The sequence below is a fragment of the Conger conger genome, chromosome 2, assembly GCF_963514075.1.
Source record: "Conger conger chromosome 2, fConCon1.1, whole genome shotgun sequence".
In the NCBI taxonomy this organism is placed as follows: domain Eukaryota; kingdom Metazoa; phylum Chordata; class Actinopteri; order Anguilliformes; family Congridae; genus Conger; species Conger conger.
In genome coordinates this window covers 43,398,013-43,417,160 of record NC_083761.1, presented here as the reverse complement: position 1 = coordinate 43,417,160, position 19,148 = coordinate 43,398,013, and the positions used below count along the sequence as shown (strand labels likewise).

The window sequence follows — 19,148 nt, the reverse complement described above, 5'->3', positions numbered from 1 at the left end:
CCAAGTGACAGCCTCGGAACCTTAAGGATTTGGAGAGGATCTGCAAAGAGGAGTGGACCAAAATCCCTCCCAAGAGCTGTGCAAACTTGGTGAAAAACTACAACAAACGTCTGACCTCTGTGCTTGCCAACAAAGGTTTCTCCACCAAGTATTAAGTCCCATTGTTCTATGGATCAAATACTTATTTCATGTGAAAATATGATATTAAATTTATAAAATTGTCACATAGAAACACCCTATCATGAGGTCACATAGAAACACCCTATCATGAGGTCACATAGAAACACCCCATCATGAGGTCACATAGAAACACCCCATCATGAGGTCACATAGAAACACCCCATCATGAGGTCACATAGAAACACCCTATCATGAGGTCACATAGAAACACCCCATCATGAGGTCACATAGAAACACCCCATCATGAGGTCACACAGAAACACCCCATCGTAAGGTAACATAGAAACACCCTATCGTAAACTCACATAGGAACACCCTATGATACATACAGTCACATACAGTGGGAGCAATAATTATTTGATCCCTTGCTGATTTTGTAGGTTTGCCCACTTACAAAAAATGGAACTGTGCAGAATTTTAATCATAGGTACATTTTAACATTGAGAGACAGAATATCACAAAATAATCCACAATAACAACATCATAGGAATTTTATACATTTATTATCGGATTTTTGAAGTATTTGATCCCCTACCAATCAGCAATAATTCTGGCTCCCACAGACCAGTTAGTTTTCCATTAAGAAGCACTCCTAATCTCAACTCATTACCCAAAACACCTGTGTCAACTCCTTACATCGTTATGTAGTCCACACAATCAATCAGATTCCAACGTTTCCACCAAGGCCAAGACAAAGGAGCTGTCTAAGGACATCAGGGACAAAATTGTAGACCTGCACAAGGCTGGGATGGGCTACAAGAAAATAAGCAAGCAGCTTGATGAGAAGTTAACAACTGTTGGAGCAATTATTAGAAAATGGAAGAAACACAAAGTCACCGCCAATCTCCCTCGGTCTGGAGCTCCAGGCAAGATCTCGCCTCGTGGGATATCAATGATCATGAGAAAGGTCAGGGATCAGCCCAATACTACACAGGAGGAGCGTGTTAATGACCTGAAGGCAGTTGGGACCACAGTCACGAAGGGAACCATCAGTAACACACTACACCGTGAAGGATTAAAATCCTGCTGCACGCGCAAGGTTCCTCTGCTGAAGAAGGCACATGTACAGGCCCGTCTGAAGTTTGCCAAAAAACACCTGGATGATCCAGAGGAGGCTTGGGAGAAGGGGATGTGGTCAGATGAGACCAAAATAGAGCTATTTGGCATCAACTCGACTTGCCGTGTTTGGAGGAAGAGAAATGCTGAGTACAACCCCAAGAACACCATCCCCACTGTGAAGCATGTTGGAAACCTTATGCTTTGGGGGTGTTTCTCAGCTAAGTGGACAGGACGACTTCACCGTATCGAGTGGAGGATGAATGGGGCCATGTACCAGGAAATTTTGGGCGACAACCTCCTTCCCTCAGTGAGAGCACTGAAAATGGGTCGTGGATGGGTCTTCCAACATGACAATGACCCAAAACATATGGCCAAGGCAACAAAGGAGTGGCTCAAAAAGAAGCATATTAAGGTCCTGGAGTGGCCTAGCCAGTCTCCAGACCTAAATCCCATCGAAAATCTGTGGAGGGAGCTGAAGCTTCGAGTTGCCAAGTGACAGCCTCGGAACCTTAAGGATTTGGAGAGGATCTGCAAAGAGGAGTGGACCAAAATCCCTCCCAAGAGCTGTGCAAACTTGGTGAAAAACTACAACAAACGTCTGACCTCTGTGCTTGCCAACAAAGGTTTCTCCACCAAGTATTAAGTCCCATTGTTCTATGGATCAAATACTTATTTCATGTGAAAATATGATATTAAATTTATAAAATTGTCACATAGAAACACCCCATCATGAGGTCACATAGAAACACCCTATCATGAGGTCACATAGAAACACCCTATCATGAGGTCACATAGAAACACCCCATCATGAGGTCACATAGAAACACCCCATCATGAGGTCACATAGAAACACCCCATCATGAGGTCACATAGAAACACCCTATCATGAGGTCACATAGAAACACCCCATCATGAGGTCACATAGAAACACCCCATCATGAGGTCACACAGAAACACCCCATCGTAAGGTAACATAGAAACACCCTATCGTAAACTCACATAGGAACACCCTATCGTAAGCTCACATAGAAACACCCTACCATAATCTCACATAGAAACACCCTATTGTAAACTCACATAGAAACACCCTATCGTAAACTCACATAGAAACACCCTACCATAAGTTCACATAGAAACACCCTACCATAAGTTCACATAGAAACACCCTACCATAAGGTCACGAATAAACACCCTATCATGAGGTCACATAGAAACACTGTATCATTTAAGCTAAGTTGTAGTTTAGGAACCAAGGCTGTCTGAAGCCAGAATTCTACAGATTAAATAAATTAAAATAGCATCGAGACCCTAAAGAAACAAAAAAACAACAGCAGCAATAATGATTTCTTAAATCCTCACACTTACCATGAGGTTGTCTTGTATCCAAACATAGCGTCTGCCAAGGCAGTAACTAAGTGTTGCCCTAAAAGTACAAGGAAAACATAAATTATTACTGTTAGTATCTAAAATTATACAGCCCCTTCAAGAATCTCACTGAGTTTCACTGCCTCCACCAATCATTAGCCCCAACCATGTGAACATGGGACAATAATTCTGCACCAGAACAATCCCCACAAATCAGAAGAGATAACGACAGCTGGGAAAGGTAACTATGGAAATTAGCCTATTTAGCTAATTTGCTATTTTTGACTTAAAATAAAGTTATGCTCAGCCAATTTGGTTGTGTTAATGCAATAATAACATGCTAATTTGAAAATTGTCAATGGATATATGCATCATTCAAGAAATCCACAAGCAAATTACTCTATGATTATCAGCTTTGGACTGAGATAGGATTTACATCCTAGGCTAATCGCATACACCAACTTTTTCCTCTGAACCATGCCTGTCAGAAAACTATGAAATCTGAAATATGGTTGCTTTTTTGAGGAACCTTATGGAATTTCCCTTCTTGTTGGAAGCTTGCATTTTATACCCTTGGTATATAGGAGGGAGGAAAAAGGGGAATATAATTTCTCCCTCCTCTTTCATAATTCAGAACTGAACCCCACTTGGAGTGGCCTACATATTTCATCCGGGCATTTTGGGGATTTCCCCCTGGGAAACAACAGGAAGAGAACATCAGGTAGAAAGCATACAATTTGGAATCGACCTCAGCCCTCATAGTGAAAATACCCAAACCCCTACTCTTCATGAGTCAAGACTTCCCTCTACTGGCCTAAAAACAGAACTGTTTTTCCCATTCTAGTCTTTTCCATCAAAGTACTTTCCGAACAGTGAGCCAATCAGATTTATAGACAGGGCACATATGTATGCCCTAATGTGCAGTAATGAGAGAACAGCACAAATGGCTCTCAGCACTGTGAGTACATCTCCCATATAAATAAAAACATAAATAACGGTGTGCAGCCAACAATCCTCTCAGCCTCACCAGAGTGCTGCTGCATGTGGTCAAACCTGCGCTCCCAGTCCACTTTCAGCCGTGCTTCTGAACCCACCTCCAGCGCTGACTCAACAAAGTGCACAGCCTCTGAGCCTTGCCTGGTCACACGCAGGACAGGCACAGAGCCAATCCACCCACGGTCATCTGGCTGCAAAAGCCAAAAACGGTCATATGTCTTTCAACCATCGTCTCAACTCAAAAAATGTTATTGGCACAACAAATTTGAATATACTGTAAATTGCTTTACATAGTAACCACATTGTAATAGACAAATTAACAGTATGCTTCAAGAAAAAAAACTTTTGTGTGGCAGAACATGAAATTTGAGACATACACATCTCTCCAAAAACCTCACCCCCCAAAACACACTATGTATTAGTGTTAGTGCAAGTTTTCTTTCCAACATTGTTAATGTTTGACATCGAATCAACCAAGAGCTTGAAGGTGGCTCCTCACAGGCTTCTAGAACTGTGAGGAGATAAATGAAGTGAAAAAAGTACCCTGATCATTAAAAAAAACAAAAAACTGATAGATTCATTTTTTTCAGCAAGCATGTTAGGTTGTAAAGGTTTTAAGGGTGTAAAAACATAACCAGTTTACCTGGCCTCCACCCTCCGGGAAGAGAACAGTGTCTGTGAGGATGACGTTGAAGCCTTTCACTTTCTCCTTCTTCCCGCCATTCTCAAGTTTTAGTTCAGCTGGACAACATGACACCACTGTAGTGATAAACTGAAATCATAAACATGAGTGGGCCACAGATGGCCAGGGAGCTGGGACTGAGAATGAATCACAGTAAAAATAGCAGCTATTAAAGTTAGTCTCTATCCTATGACTATTCATAGCTAATGGCTTCATGTACTTACCTGTAACTATATAGGCTAACAAGCCATCTTTATTTTACTTATGAGAATATGGTTGGGGTCAATCAAAAGATAACGCCGTCTCTGATCACTTCAGATGTAACGTCCTAAAACTTCTTACCGTGAAGAATTTCTGACTTCTTTAATTTACATTCTGAACTGAGGTGACTGTAAAAGTGAACACTTGTCAAGCTCTAATCATTAACACTAACACAAAATATAACGTTATGCTTGACATTATTGGGATAACTGGAAAAAGCGCCAACGTTTGCAAGGGATACTGGTTACTATTTTAATAAAGTTGCTACATGAATCCAAAATATGTTAGTTAGCTATTAGATACCCATACCAGAAATTAACATAACGTAATAGCCAATAACAGCGCTACTCAACTCCACGTCCTGCGTCCTAAAATAATTCGTTAAATCAAGTGGTGTAGCAGACGATAGGAGCAAATACCTGCAGACACTGGGGTCCGTAGGACGTGGAGTTGAGTAGTGCTGGCCTATAATCTTGTCCCTTGACTTAACGGACTTAACTAACGTTAGCTAACGTAACGTGTTAGCGTAATACGACCAGGTAGCCCATGGTAGCTAGCTAGCTATTGACTAGCTACTAAAGAAGCCCATAGCACCCATTAGCTAACATTTTGGGGTGGAGAAGCCTCATTTGATATTTTAGAAATATAATTCAAATTAATTGATTTAATTCTAACTGAAAACAAAACTTACCTCTTGTATGTAACAATCTCTCTGACACTGAAAAGCCATATTTCACATAAAGCTTGAGTAGGGTATGTCTGCAGACCTGAGACTTGGCGTGGGCGGAGTTCCTGTCACTTGCTTTTGGGTCCGACCAATCAGAAGGCTTGAATTAATATCAACCCGACCAGTCACCGTCTAGAATCAGTTGTCAATCACTTTCTAACCCGGCCAAACCTATCCAGAGCAGCAATAGACATATAACATGTGTCTATGGAGAGCAGCGTGGTGACGTCATCCCCTAGACATCCGCTCCAGCACGGTAGGTGGCGGTGTATGCACCTTACAATTTCTTTACGGTCCGCTAACAAAAACCAAAGAAGAACGCGCTTGGTTACACTTTGGTGTTGTTTGGTTTACTCGGCTTTACAGCGCGTACGGGACATAGAGGTATGGGATCAGCACAGGAATTACATTACGATATATCATTTTGCACGAACGATTGAGGTGAAACAATTGAGTCATCGTCGAATCAGGGTAAGTTGTTTTTCTCCGTAATATTGCATTTACCAGTTCTGTTAGTTATGTTTACCAGCAAAGGTTATGTCTACTTTCCATTTACCCAAGGTTTGCACAAGACTGCGCAGCTGTGTTGCAGCCTTATTATCTTAATATTATTATTTTATGTTGTTCACGATGTATATTCGGCTACTGCCCACCCATCCTCTTTATGGTGAAGGGCTTCACCCGTTATAAGATTGACAGAAAATCCCACCCATTGTTAGAGATTTGGTAAGAGCCCCCAGAAGATCTTTTTTTAAAAACAGCTGTGAAATCATTATGTATCTATAGAAACAGTGATGCCAATGGGGGAACACTCCCAAGTATCAGGCTGCGTCCGAAATCGCATACTATCTTACTATTTAGGATGTCAAAATATTATTAACGTCCAAAACCATAACTGTATAAAAGAGTATGCTAAAGCTACCCGGATGACACTACATTTGGTGAAATATCAAAGTGTACTAACACTGGACACTATTCTGGCCCGAGCATCCCACAAGGCATTGCGCTAGGCAAACAGAAGGACGGTCATCATTCACTCCACCCTCCTTTACTCCACTCCCACTACCACTTTTTCACTCCAGCGAAAGATTGTGGAGAAAAGGAGTGGACAAGGGGGAGTGAAGAAAATTGAGACGAGCTTTTCGGCTTCGCCGTCATCAAAGCTAGCTGTGTTCGGGTCATCAAGGATATCTGGGTGAGATTAAGTAGGCTATTTATCAAATATGACAAGGTTTCCTTGGACACGGAGTCTATAATCTGTGCTATGAATTAAACATGCCTTTTGTCACCAAGAATCAAGATATTTATTTAGAAATTACTCTCTATAAAATGTACATTCAAAAGGAAATGTACTTGGAGAACTAAAACTAAATATAAAAGGTGTGTTACGGTGTGTTAAAGCTGTGTTAATTGCACTGGATAAGGGAGTCCACAAGCAAGTTAATATTTAATAGTAGTATTGTTGGATAACTATTCTATATATTGCCTATTGAGAGACTTTAATATTATTATTTTAGTGAACTCTCATAAATGCCCATGTATTTAAATGCCCTGCTCTGTTAAACCATGTTTGTGGAGTGTTATCTGGTTGTCCCCCAACCTCGCCGCTCAACATTCCACATGCTGAATGGAACAAAGACCTTTTGATTTGAAGTGAGGATCTAACTAAAATCATTGATTGAAAATCTCAAATTTGATACACAGATAATGGTTCTTGAATCCTGAAAGTTGAAATCTGGATTTTTAGAAGCAATTCCAGCTTTGAACAGAAACAAACGCGTTGTGTTACATGGAACACATGTTTCTTGAAGGTGCAGGTTGCAACTGACTGTATTTTGCAATTATTTGTCTACAAGTATAACCTTTATTGTTAGAAGCAGAAGGAAACTCTTTCCTTAGAGGTATACAAAAAACTGAGCTTGTGTACCTTGAAGAATGTTAGAATGTTCATGTTGGTCTCCTTAGAAAGATACTAAAATCATGAATCTTTTGATGACAATATCATACTGCTCAGTCCTTGGTCCAATGGCATGGCTAATTGTCCTGCTAGCAGTTTGTCAGATGTTTAATTAAATTAGACCGATTGATCAAAATTTTGGTGTTGTAGCAGCAATGAAAATGTGGCTTTGTGCGGCAATCCAGCCAACAGATGAATATGGTGAAATTTACAATAAAGGACACAAAATGGCAAATTGTACACACGTCAAATACAATACTTCATGACATAACAACACAGATATTGTAGGGGAAAATTCACAGAACGAAAGATCTCCCTCCTAAAAGCATGATAACCAATCACAAGTCAAAATCAGACTCCGCCTTAGTGAGCAGGCTCAAACTACCAGAACTATGAGGTCTGGTAGTTTGCCAAGAGCAGGTGTGGGGTGAAGTGAGGACACGTAGTTGGCAGAATGCCCTGAACTTTGTACAGAGTTGGCAGAGCATAAGGACCGTTGGCAATTTGCCACAATGACGTTGTGGGAGGAGCGTTGGGAGGAGTTACGATAAGAAAAGTGTGGGTGATTTGCCAGAATGAGGTTTGAGGAGGAGTTGTAGGTGGAGTAACTGTGTATAAAATGGGTGGACAAATGCCAGTCGGGGTTCAGTTCTGGAGAGCTGATCCGGCTTTATGCACGTGTGCTAATAAAGTCTGATTTTCCTGAAGATCTTGCTGCCTGGTGTCGTCTTTTCCCTCGCGAAGATGTTTTTCGACAAATTGAAGATTTGGACTCTGTCGTTTCCTAGACACGACAATATGACAAGAGGCAAAACATACCAACATCATAATGCTACTTTAGTGATTAACCTGTAGAATAAAATAAATATCTGGAATCTGGATTGTGGCTCAATGGGACTCCCTCCGCTATAAACCCAAACATCAAAGGAATTAAGAACCAGGAACCAAGTAGCACATGCCAAGGCACTAAAACCATGCAGTTGTTGTCTCAGGCTCTATGGAGTCATTAAGCAGTCACTGTACCACTTTGCAAGACCATCTTTACAACTTTGGTACCCTGCTGACTGGCCCTAATAATCTTTTTTTAACACTTAACCTTTAAACTTTTTATCTGCTTCATTTCTATTTACTATTGACCGGAAAAATCATTTTTTCTAAAATATGCAATGTTTCAACCTACTAATATACGCTCATCGAGCACTTTATTAGGAACATTTTTACTTTATTATACCTACTTATTCATGCGATTATCTAACCAGCCAATTGTGTGGCAGTGCAATGCATACAGTCATGTAGATACGGGTCAGGAGCTTCAGTTAATGTTCACATCAACCATCAGAATGGGGAAAAAATGTGATCTAAGTGACTTTGACCATGGAATTATTGTTGGTGGCAGGGTGGTTTGAGTATCTCAGAAACTGCTGATCTCCTTGGATTTTCAGATTTTCACGCACTAGTCTCTAGAGTTTGCAAAGAATGGTGCAAAAAACTAAAATAAAAGAGCAGCAGTTCTGCAGACAGAAACGCCTTGTTAATGAGACGTCAGAGGAGAAGGGCCAGACTGGTCAAAGCTGACAGGTAGGAAGGTGACCAAATAACCACACATTACAACAGTGGTATGCAGAAGAGCATCTCTGTACACACAGTGCGTCATAATGCTAAGTGGATAGGCTACAGCAGTAGAAGTCTAAAACCTAGTGTAATAAATACCTAATAAAGTGCTAATTGAGTGTATATTTCCAACACAAATAACTCCTGGATAGGATTGTTGGACACGTTGTAGTGGTAGGCTACCTACACAGTGAAAAATAAATGTGCAGTGATGTGCAACTCATTGTGCTTCCATGAAGAATAACCAATATCAATATCCACTGCAGTTTGTGGGACTCCAGGTGCACACTTAAATTAGACACAAAGTTAGCTTTAGCATCAGTGGTTAGCGTCTCACCTAGCTAACGTTTAGCTAAAGTTAGCTAATTAAATACAAACACAAGTAACGTCAGTTAAATATCCTGCTAAAAGGTCTGTGAGGAAAGCGACTACCAAAGCTGGTGTATTACAAATCATATCAGACTGGTCTTTCAGCTCTTTGCCATCAGAGCACATTGTCATCTGCAACGTGGAGGCGGGGTTGAGAAATCTTCAGGTATACAAGGCCTGTTGTTTTACTGGTTTCTTCTATTTTATGTGGCAGGAGTTTATTTTCTCATTTCTCAGATGAAACGATCTCAAATGCAAATCTCAGCTGCCCTTCGAAAGGACTTTCTTCCATTCTGCAAAAAGAAAACATTAAAAAGAGGAAACAAATTTTCAGCTGATGTAAACTTTTGGTGGTCAGTGCAGAACAGCACAGTGCCAGCTGCTGCTGTAGGACCTGATCGATTTAGGCTAAATCCCTTCCTCTGTTCCCCCCCAGGAGCTGCACTTCTGCACACCTTTGACAAGCAGAGCTCACTGCCCAGCAAAGGGTCAGAGGGAAAGAAGAGGAACTCTGATAGACTGGAGTCTATCGACATGGCAGAGTCAGAGACGGAGTGCGCTGCACCAGGACTCCACACACTGCAGCCCGAGAGTGCTGCAGCACACAGCTGGGTCAGAGATGTGCACCATACACACACGTCACAGATAAAAAGAGAAATTGATCTGGGTTCCAACAAAACTGGTGATCTTATTAAGACTGAGAGAATAGACAATATAGACCTGGGATTTGAATGCCATCTGCATTCTGACCAAATCAAAATGGAGACCGATTATGGAGACTACCTTAAAATGGAACAAATCAATGACTTGCAGGACTTCATGGATTTTAATACCAAGTCTGGTAAAATTAAGTGTGAATTCAATGAACGTTTAGTGAATGATCTTAAGAATACTGTGATGAATGGAGTTGGTGTTAATCACAACATCCAGACTGAATCATGGCAATCGGCAAGAGAGACAAATTCATGTATTCTTTGTGGTAAGTGCTTTTCCAAAAGATCTAAATTAAATATCCACATGAGAATTCATACAAGTGAAAAGTCCTATGAATGCCCTCTGTGTAGAAAGTGCTTTTCCACAAATTCTAATTTAAATGTTCACAAGAAAATTCATACAGGTGAAAAGCCATACAAGTGTACACAGTGTGAAAAGTGTTTTTACCATAGAAGTCTATTATATCACCACCAGATGGTTCATACACGTGATAAAGGCTTCAAATGTCCACAGTGTGAGAAGGGTTTTACAACAAAATTTTCATTAAAAATACACATGAAAACTCACACGGGTGAAAAGTTGTACAAGTGTACACAGTGTGAGATGTGTTTTGTCACAAAAGCTGAATCGGAAAAACACCTGAGAATTCATTCAGGTGAAAAGCCCTACAAGTGTACACATTGTGGGAAGTGTTTTTCCCAAAGAAGTACATTACGTCAGCACAAGCTGATTCATACAGGTGAAAAACCCTACAAGTGCACTCATTGTGGGAAGTGCGTGAGGAGCAAATCTAATTTGGATGCACACCTGACAGTTCATAGAGATGTAAAGCCCTACAAGTGTACACAGTGTGTGAAGTGTTTTCGTAGAAAATCTGAATTGGATGCACACCTGAGAATTCATACAGGTGAAAAGCCCTATAAGTGTACACAGTGTGAGAAGAGGTTTTGTAGAAAGTCTGACTTGAATGACCACCTGAGAGTTCATACCGGTGAAAAGCCCTACAAGTGTACACAGTGTGGTAAGTGTTTTTCTCAAAGCGGTCCATTAAATCGACACAAAATGATTCATACAGGTAAAAAACCCTACATGTGTTCTCCGTGCGGGAAGAGCTTTAAGGGAAAATCTGAATTGGATTCACACCTGAGAATTCATACAGGTGAAAAGCCGTACAGGTGTACACAGTGTGGGAAGTGGTTTAGGAGAAAAACTGATTTGAGTGTACACCTGAGAATTCATACAGGTGAAATGCCCTGCAAGTGTACGCAGTGTGGGAAGGGTTTTAGTCGAAAATCTGAATTGGATTCACACCTGAGAATTCATACAGGTGAAAAGCCCTACATGTGTACACAGTGCGAGAAGTGTTTTTGTAGAAAATCTGAATTGGAAGCACACCTGAGAATACATACAGGCGAAAAGCCCTACAAGTGTACAGTCTGTGGGAAGTGTTTTTCCCAAAGTGGTCCGTTAAATCAGCACAAGAGGATTCATACAGGCGAAAAACCCTACAAGTGTACTGAGTGTGGGAAGTGTTTTAGTGCAAAATCTTTGATGAATGCTCACCTTGGGATCCATACAGGTGAAAAGCCACACAAGTGTACACAGTGTGAGAAGTGTTATCTTTCAAAATCTGCTTTAAATGTGCACCAGCGATCTCATACAGGTGAAAAGCCCTACAAGTGTACACAGTGCGGAAAGTGTTTTTCCCAAAGACGTCCATTATATCAGCACAAGCGAATTCATGCAGGTGAAAAATAGCTGCCAAAATACTTACTCACATGAAAACACATAGAGGTGAGCTCAGTGTGGGAAGTGCTTTTCACAATTAATAATTTTAATGTCCACCAGAGAATTCATAAGGTGAAAACCCTGCAAGTGCATTCCATGTGGGAAGTGTATTAGTGCTAAATCTTTGATAAATACTCACCTTAGAATTCATGCAGGCGAAAGCTGTACAAGTGCACCCGGTGTGAGAAGTGTTTTCTTTCTAAATCTGCTTTAAATGTACACCAGAGATATCATACAGGTGAATAGCCATAGTTTCCCCTGTGTGGGGAGGCCTCATTTGAAAACACACCAACATACTTATTCAGCTGAAAACCCATAGAAATATGTTCAGTGTGGGAAGTGGTTTTCACAATTCCTCATTTTAATATCCACCTGAGAATTCATACTGGTGAAAAGCCTTACAAATGTATTAAGTGTGGGAATTTAACCAATTATCTGCAATAAACCACCAGAGACCCTTTGAGAGTACTTGGCTTTTTAATTGAAATGTATTTTGAATGACCAGAAGAAAGTTACATTTGGAAAGCCTGAATAAGGCTTTTTATGTATTTTATGAAAGCATACTTTGTGTTTTGGCTACACACAAAGTTTTTCAGTTCTTGATTTGCACTTGTAATGAATTCTAGTTTTGTAGCAAGCTATTAGTATTGAATAGTAGCAAACTATATAATTCCCCCCTGTGGTATTCTTTGTTTATTATATTTTTGATAAGCGTTTGAAAAACAGCAAAATGACTATGCATCTGGGACCCTGTTTTGCTTTTATAACGAGTGTTTGTGTTTGTTATTTAAAAAAGCAATTTCTGTTGTAGTCCGAACACTGGTATTTTGATGAAATTGACACCAATGTATTTTGTTGTAATGAAAAAAATGTGAAATTGTTTGGACTTACTGTAGAAATAAACATTTGTATTCTGAACTTGACAGTCTGATCATCTGGATGTTAGTACCTGTACCTGTAGTTTTTTCAGTTCTTTTACCACCAATGTAAAGGCACATACCAAGACTTTAATGCCTTGGAAAGTTCTGTATAAACGCTTATCTCCTTGAGTGTCATTGTTTTCCCCTTTTTCTACCCCAATTTGTAATTACTGTTGCACAGAACTCATAACACTAATTGTGCAAGACATATATGACTCAAATGGGGTTTGCATTGTTTTAATAACCGTTTTGCCTTCCATATTTTACATATTAATATAACAATGAATATCAGGGCAAATGCTGTAACCTTTAATGTGGGCCGGTTTACGTCCATATTGGGCAATCCATGTAGGAATTATATCCATTGTTATAGAGTGTCCATAATTATAAAGTATCAATTTTAGTCGACAAAAGCAAAAAAGGCACAGTTGGGTTCTCCGCTGTTTCTGATTAGTCCGGTGTATTCAGTGGCTTTCTGAGTGCAGATATAAGAAATCTTTCAGTATCTAGTCCACTGGTTCCCAAACTCGGCCCTGGAGTACCCCTGCGTATGCTGGTTGTTGTTCCAATCACAATGGCAATTATTTGATGGCAACTGGGGTTGGAACAGTAACCAGCACACACTCCAGGAACGAGTTTGGGAACCACTGATCTAGTCGATTCTAGGCTTTTGAAGTCTTATCGCATTCATCAACATGAGGACCAGAGTTGAGGCAATGAAAGCCTTTATAAGGCTGAGAAATAAGAAGAAAAAAGTCGTAGACATAAAAAAACTTAATTTTTTCATTAAAAAAAGAGGCATCGGCCAAACAATAGGCTTACTGGAGCAAACTGTTAGGAACATCGTTAAGAAGAAAGAGAACACTGGTGTATGTTTGGAAGCATTTGAGTGAACTTGAGCAGATAAGATGCTTCTGTACACTTCAGAATTCATTCTGCTGCTGTTATCAACAGTTACATTATCAATGAAGGTGATTGAGTACACCTGACTACATGAGAAACAGCTGAGAAGCCAACTGTCCAATTAGTGTTGGTCCCTGAGAATGGGGGAGGGTGTATACAATTCCTACACGGATCACCAATTATGAATGTAAATACACTCAAATTAAAGACGACACTTTGCACTTCACTTCAACCTCATATTCAATATTTCATTTCAAATCCAATGTGCAGGAGTAGAGAGCCCACAGAACAGAAATCTTACCACTGTCCAAATACTTATGGACTGCACTGTATTTCCTTTAGATAGAGATTAACTAAATGAATTATGCACTCTGCAAACTGCATACATTACATCATTTAAAGCTTAAAGAGAAACGCAAAACAAATTACTGCTGCTAAGAGAGTTAAGCCTCACTGTGGATATACTGACTGCCTGACAGTGTATGGTATCATATGTATGAGCCATGTCTTAAAAGGTTAAAACATTTTTTTGACATGGTGGCTGCATCCTTCAGGTTTCTGAGCATTCATAACAAAACAAATATTGCAGTAGGTTGTGTATCGTTTAACTGTCCAATTCTGGAACATCAACTAAAGTAAAAAGACCTTTTACTTTGTGCAGTCAGTAATTCCAATTTGTGGAACAGGTCCCTGAAGTTTAAACAGATCACAAGGAAAATCAACACACCATACAAATGTTTGTACACCATCCTTCATAAGAATGTTTCAGGCTATTTGAGAGAACCATTTGAATCCTCAACAATCCACTTTATTGACTTGACAAGTTGTGAAAAGCTGTGTGTCCTGGAATCCACTGTCACAACACAACCTTTTTAGAAACTAAAATGCGAGCTTCTGCATCCATCCATTCATTCATCCAGACGAAAAAAATGCTGTTTTCCATTAGATTTATTAAATAACATGAAAAAGAAAACCAACAACTATATTCAAGTATTTCAGCAGGCAATTTCAATCTTTACAAACAATGATTTTTTTTATTTATTATTATACAGAGAAAGGTGTGAAACATTCCTATTCCCACTATTCCATAACTATTCCTTGTAGAATCCATGTTTCAAGATATCAAACATGGAATAAACCTAAAGGAGAAATAGAAACAGAACAATCACAGCAAAGTATTAATAACCATTATGTTGTCTGAACTCTGTTCTGAAGAACATAGAATAAACTGAAATATGACCCCCATTATATTAATGACACTATTTCACCAAATCTCTGGGTTCCCTACTTTTGTCAAAATTAGTGAACAATTTGACTTATTTCTATAATAATAATAAAGCCTCCATAGCATTAGAGGCCTTACATAACATAACTGAAACAGTTGAGCACAGCATAGGGTATTTAACTACATTAGTACACACAGTAGCTACATCAACTTACATCAAAATAAATTCTATTCTTTCAAAACAGTGTAAGCATTAACATGATTTAAGGCCCATCCACACCAAGAATGACAACTATAACGATAACTATAAATATTCCATTTAAAAAATCATTGTCCACACCACAATTATAACGACAACAATAGTGACAAACGATATTGTTGGGATCACTTTCAGAGTGATTCTTTCCAGCTACATGAATGATAAAACACTGACAGCCAGTAAAAACCCCGCAAAATTTACAGGGCGTCATGTGCAAATTGGCAGATGACATGGGCTACAGAACGTGACTGTGCAGCAGGGTGGATGCTAACATCATTATAGTTATTGTTATAGTTATAGTTCTTGGTGTGGATGGGCCTTTATACCAGTACATTCGCTGTATTATGATATTACCTTCTTCATGTTTTGTACCTCAGTCATCCTGTGGAGAGAAAGAGGGCATTATATTACACATCAGTACGGTAGATGGGGGTGAACCACTCATTTTAAAAGTCCCTTGACTTTTATAGTTCTTGCGTTACAACTGAAATTCATCACAAATATGGGTTTGCTTGCATAAACTGATAAATTGTCAGTTTTTCATTCTTTGCAGCTATTTGCAGTAGGAGTGAGGTATAGGTACTAACATCCAGATCATCAAGGTCATCCATTGCAGGAGCCTGTCCTTTCTTGGACATATCTTGCAGCATCTGCAGGCAGAATAGAGTAAGGATTAAACATAGGGGAAGCACTGTTAGATGAGGCTCTCTAATAGAATAATTATGGTACAAATCTGAGAAGCACAGCAGAAACTATGACAGTGGAAATGTGTTCACTGCATAATCAACTGCTTTCACTGACCAATAAGAACTGTATAAGGACAGAAGACACCCTGTAGCTTAAAAAGAGCAGGGTTGGACCCCCCCTGCAGCAGATAGTTTCCTAAAGATTAATATTTTTCATAGACATTCATTTCACATGGTTCTACTGAATACTTGGTTGTCTTCTGCAATGATGACGGGAAGTTGGCACGAAAGCAAGGGAATGGAGGAGAAGATTGAGCAAGTTTTTTGTGGAAATTTGACCGGGTCACCAAAGTATGTACCCTAGGCTCTTTAATGCCCAACCTTGGTTCAATGTCTCATTTGAAAGAAGCCAGGATCGACACTGGAATTATGGTCAGTCTGGAGGGAAGTCTACCCCCCATTGCCCAATGACACCTCTTCCAGCTGCAACACGGTTTTCCCAGGTCATGACAAATACAGCACGTACAGCGTGATATGGCAAAAAACAAAGGGCTGGCTTTGAAGTACTTCAGCCGGGCGATGTTGGTCACACTCACGTCCATGTAGTGCTCGTACTCAGCCATGCCTTCATTCTCTTCCTGCTCCCAGTCCCTCCAGTTGTCAAAGTCCACTGCCATCCAACTGGGCTGCAAGGCAACAATTGCAAGACAATGGCAACTTAATAGTAATCAATTTGTATTGTTGGATAACTAGCCTATATATACACTCAGTGAGCACTTTCTTAGGTATTTATTAGACTTCAAATGCTGTAAGCCTATCCACTTAGAGTTATGATGTGTTATGTGTTCAGAGATGCTCTTCTGCATACCACTGTTGTGATGTGTGGTTATTTGCGTTACTGTCACCTTCCTGTCAGCTTTGACCAGTCTGGCCATTCTCCTCGGATATCTCTCATTAACAAGGCGTTTCTGTCTGCAGAACTGCTGCTCACTGGATTTTTTTCTGTTTTTTGCACCATTCTTTGCAAACTCTAGAGACTAGTGCGTGAGAAAATCCCAGGAGATCAGCAGTTTCTGAGATACTCAAACCATGTTTGTGGAATGTTATCTAGTTGCCCCCCCCATGCTGACTTTATTACTTTATGGTTTGGGTTGAAAAACAGCACACATTACTTGTCTGTAAGTTTGACCACTATTGTTAGAAGCAGAAGGAAACTCTTTAGATGTATTAAAAAACTGGTTGCTCTGCCTGTCAAAGAATTTGGCAATTTAATTGATAATTCATCATTTTGATAATAATGAATACCATCCATCCATCCATCCATTATCTGAACCCGCTTATCCTCATCAGGGTTGCAGGGGGGCTGGAGCCTATCCCAGCATACATTAGGCGAAAGGCAGGAATACACCCTGGACAGGTCGCCAGTCCATCGCAGATAATAATGAATACATTAAATCAAATAAATGTATTTTACATGATGGATAAGTGAAGGGTATTAACAGTTGATGCGCTTGTGTTTGGCATTCAGAGTGCCAAACGTTAAATGACAGTGTTTTAAAATGGCTGGATTCGGAAAATTGACCATATTTCACCTTATACTTCACATATTGGCGGAATGCGGTAGGGCAGCCTGTAGCGTAGTGGTTAAGGTACATGACTGGTACCCGCAAGGTCGGTGGTTGGATCCCTGGTGTAGCCACAATAAGATCCACATGTTGGGCCCTTGAGCAAGGCCCTTAACCCTGCATTGCTCCTGCTTAGTCTAATCAACTGTACGTCACTCTGGATAAGAGCGTCTGCCAAATGTCTGCCACACTTACAGAATATACAAGAGTATATACACAATACAACCAGAGTTTCACTAACCAAAATACACATATCACATCTGAAAAGGATAAGTATACCGGCAGATAATGTATTACATATGAATGCTTATTACTAAAAACAATGTTTTTAAAATGTTTTTAAAATAGTTGTAAAATAGTTGTGTTTTCAACTATTACTGCTCTAGCTGATCATATAACAAGCCAATTAGAGACCAGTCATAATGACTTTGGTGCAATTCAACAAATTATAAAATTAACACAATACTGTAGATTTGCCTAAATCACTTCTCGTTTAGTTATAACTTTTAACCACAAAAAACCCTTAGACCCCGAATCATCAAATCATCTATGATTGATAAACGAACTAATATGATCACATTTACAAGAACACAGGACCGACTCATATTGAGACAGAACTTTCCTGATTTTAGTTTCATGCACATTGGTTATTGCATGGGCACATGCCTGGGTCATTTATTTAGTTTTTTGCTTTTGCTGGAGACTTCCATTCTCCGACATACATACATGCTGAATTTCCTACAGAATGACTGTTCAGTTTAAATGAGATTTTCATAGCTTCTTGTGAATCTCACCCAAAAAATTCAAAAATTTTAAGTTGGAAGAAAATGTTGTGTCTTAGCCACTACCTTCCGAATCATAAGTAACGGGTATGTAAGACCAAAACAGTTTACACAATGCAGAAAATCATTGTGAAAGTAAAGGTTAATGAACAATCAAACACAAGTTATTAACTGCATTTCTGCTGGATGTTCACATAGTAGGAGGCGCCTACTGTGTCTACTGAGCTTGGATATCCCATCTGTCCCCAGTTATTCTGTACCTTCTCTGTGTCTTTGGTCAAGCGAGGCCACGCAACGTTCTCCTTCACCTTCCTCAGCAGAACGTTGATGGTACGGTCATACCTCCTCTCTCTGGAGTCCTAGCGGTAAAGCAGGAGAGACCAATGTTCAATGTTTTGAAGTGGTGATTCATTGCATTCATGAGCAAAAGGATTTAGGTTAAATGTCAGATAGAAAATTACAGCAATTACAGGAGGGCAATGTTAAAGTAAGAAAACATTTCCAAGAATGAAGTATCTCAACTCACTGCAATACCTACAGAACAGCATTCCCTGAAGTATTAATCTTAAGAGCTGATAAGCATTATGCCAACTGTTTAAATGAAATGATTGTGCAAAAGCTCAACGTTTTTATTACATCACATTAGGCAATACGTCACATTACATCCTGTATGTGGAAGTACTTACAAATTTCTGTATCTTATCATAGAAGTAAATCTCATTGTAGATGTTGATGTCGTCATCTGTTTTGCAGCTGCCCAGAACAGAGACATATCAAAGTTCTGAATACAATCTAATGCAGAACAATATTGAATGTGTTATTGTGGAACTGAAAATGAAATGTTTGTGCAGAATGGCATACTGTATATACAGTATTCCCCTACATCAGGTTCTGAACTGTAGGTATTCATTTCAACCCTAATTTGATTCTACTAATTAATAGCTGAACATTAGCTCCAGTTGTTGAATGAGGCATGCTTTGTTAGGGTTGGAGTGAAAACCTACAGGACAGTAGACCTCCAAGAACAGGGTTGGGTACT

The 19,148-nt window shown here is 39.7% G+C and overlaps 2 protein-coding genes across 5 annotated transcripts in view; one reads left to right on the top strand and one right to left on the bottom strand.

Moving 5' to 3' along the window:
* Positions 1–19,148, bottom strand: part of aarsd1 (alanyl-tRNA synthetase domain containing 1) — a 29,383-nt gene that overhangs the window by 8,830 nt on the left and 1,405 nt on the right. Inside the window, exons 3-9 of one of the 3 annotated variants that reach the window (XM_061231047.1) lie at positions 18,796–18,862; positions 18,370–18,468; positions 16,299–16,388; positions 15,604–15,666; positions 4,244–4,372; positions 3,632–3,791; positions 2,605–2,662 (exon numbers count right to left, since the gene is read on the bottom strand). In XM_061231047.1, coding sequence (XP_061087031.1) covers positions 2,605–2,662; positions 3,632–3,791; positions 4,244–4,372; positions 15,604–15,666; positions 16,299–16,388; positions 18,370–18,468; positions 18,796–18,862 — 666 coding nt within the window. Of the gene's footprint in view, positions 1–2,604; positions 2,663–3,631; positions 3,792–4,243; positions 4,373–5,234; positions 5,353–14,546; positions 14,672–15,370; positions 15,399–15,603; positions 15,667–16,298; positions 16,389–18,369; positions 18,469–18,795; positions 18,863–19,148 lie in introns of those variants that run through there. The other 2 variants (XM_061231046.1, XM_061231045.1) reach the window with 2 other exon arrangements.
* Positions 5,598–12,627, top strand: LOC133121660 (gastrula zinc finger protein XlCGF26.1-like). Of its 2 annotated transcripts, XM_061231019.1 has the most exons (3): positions 5,598–5,741; positions 6,353–6,465; positions 9,644–12,627. In XM_061231019.1, exon 3 carries the CDS (start codon positions 9,742–9,744, stop codon positions 11,677–11,679), a length of 1,938 nt encoding a protein of 645 aa, XP_061087003.1. In that variant the 5' UTR covers positions 5,598–5,741; positions 6,353–6,465; positions 9,644–9,741; the 3' UTR covers positions 11,680–12,627. The 2 variants fall into 2 exon arrangements, with proteins under 2 accessions (XP_061087003.1, XP_061087002.1); XM_061231018.1 differs by lacking the exon at positions 6,353–6,465.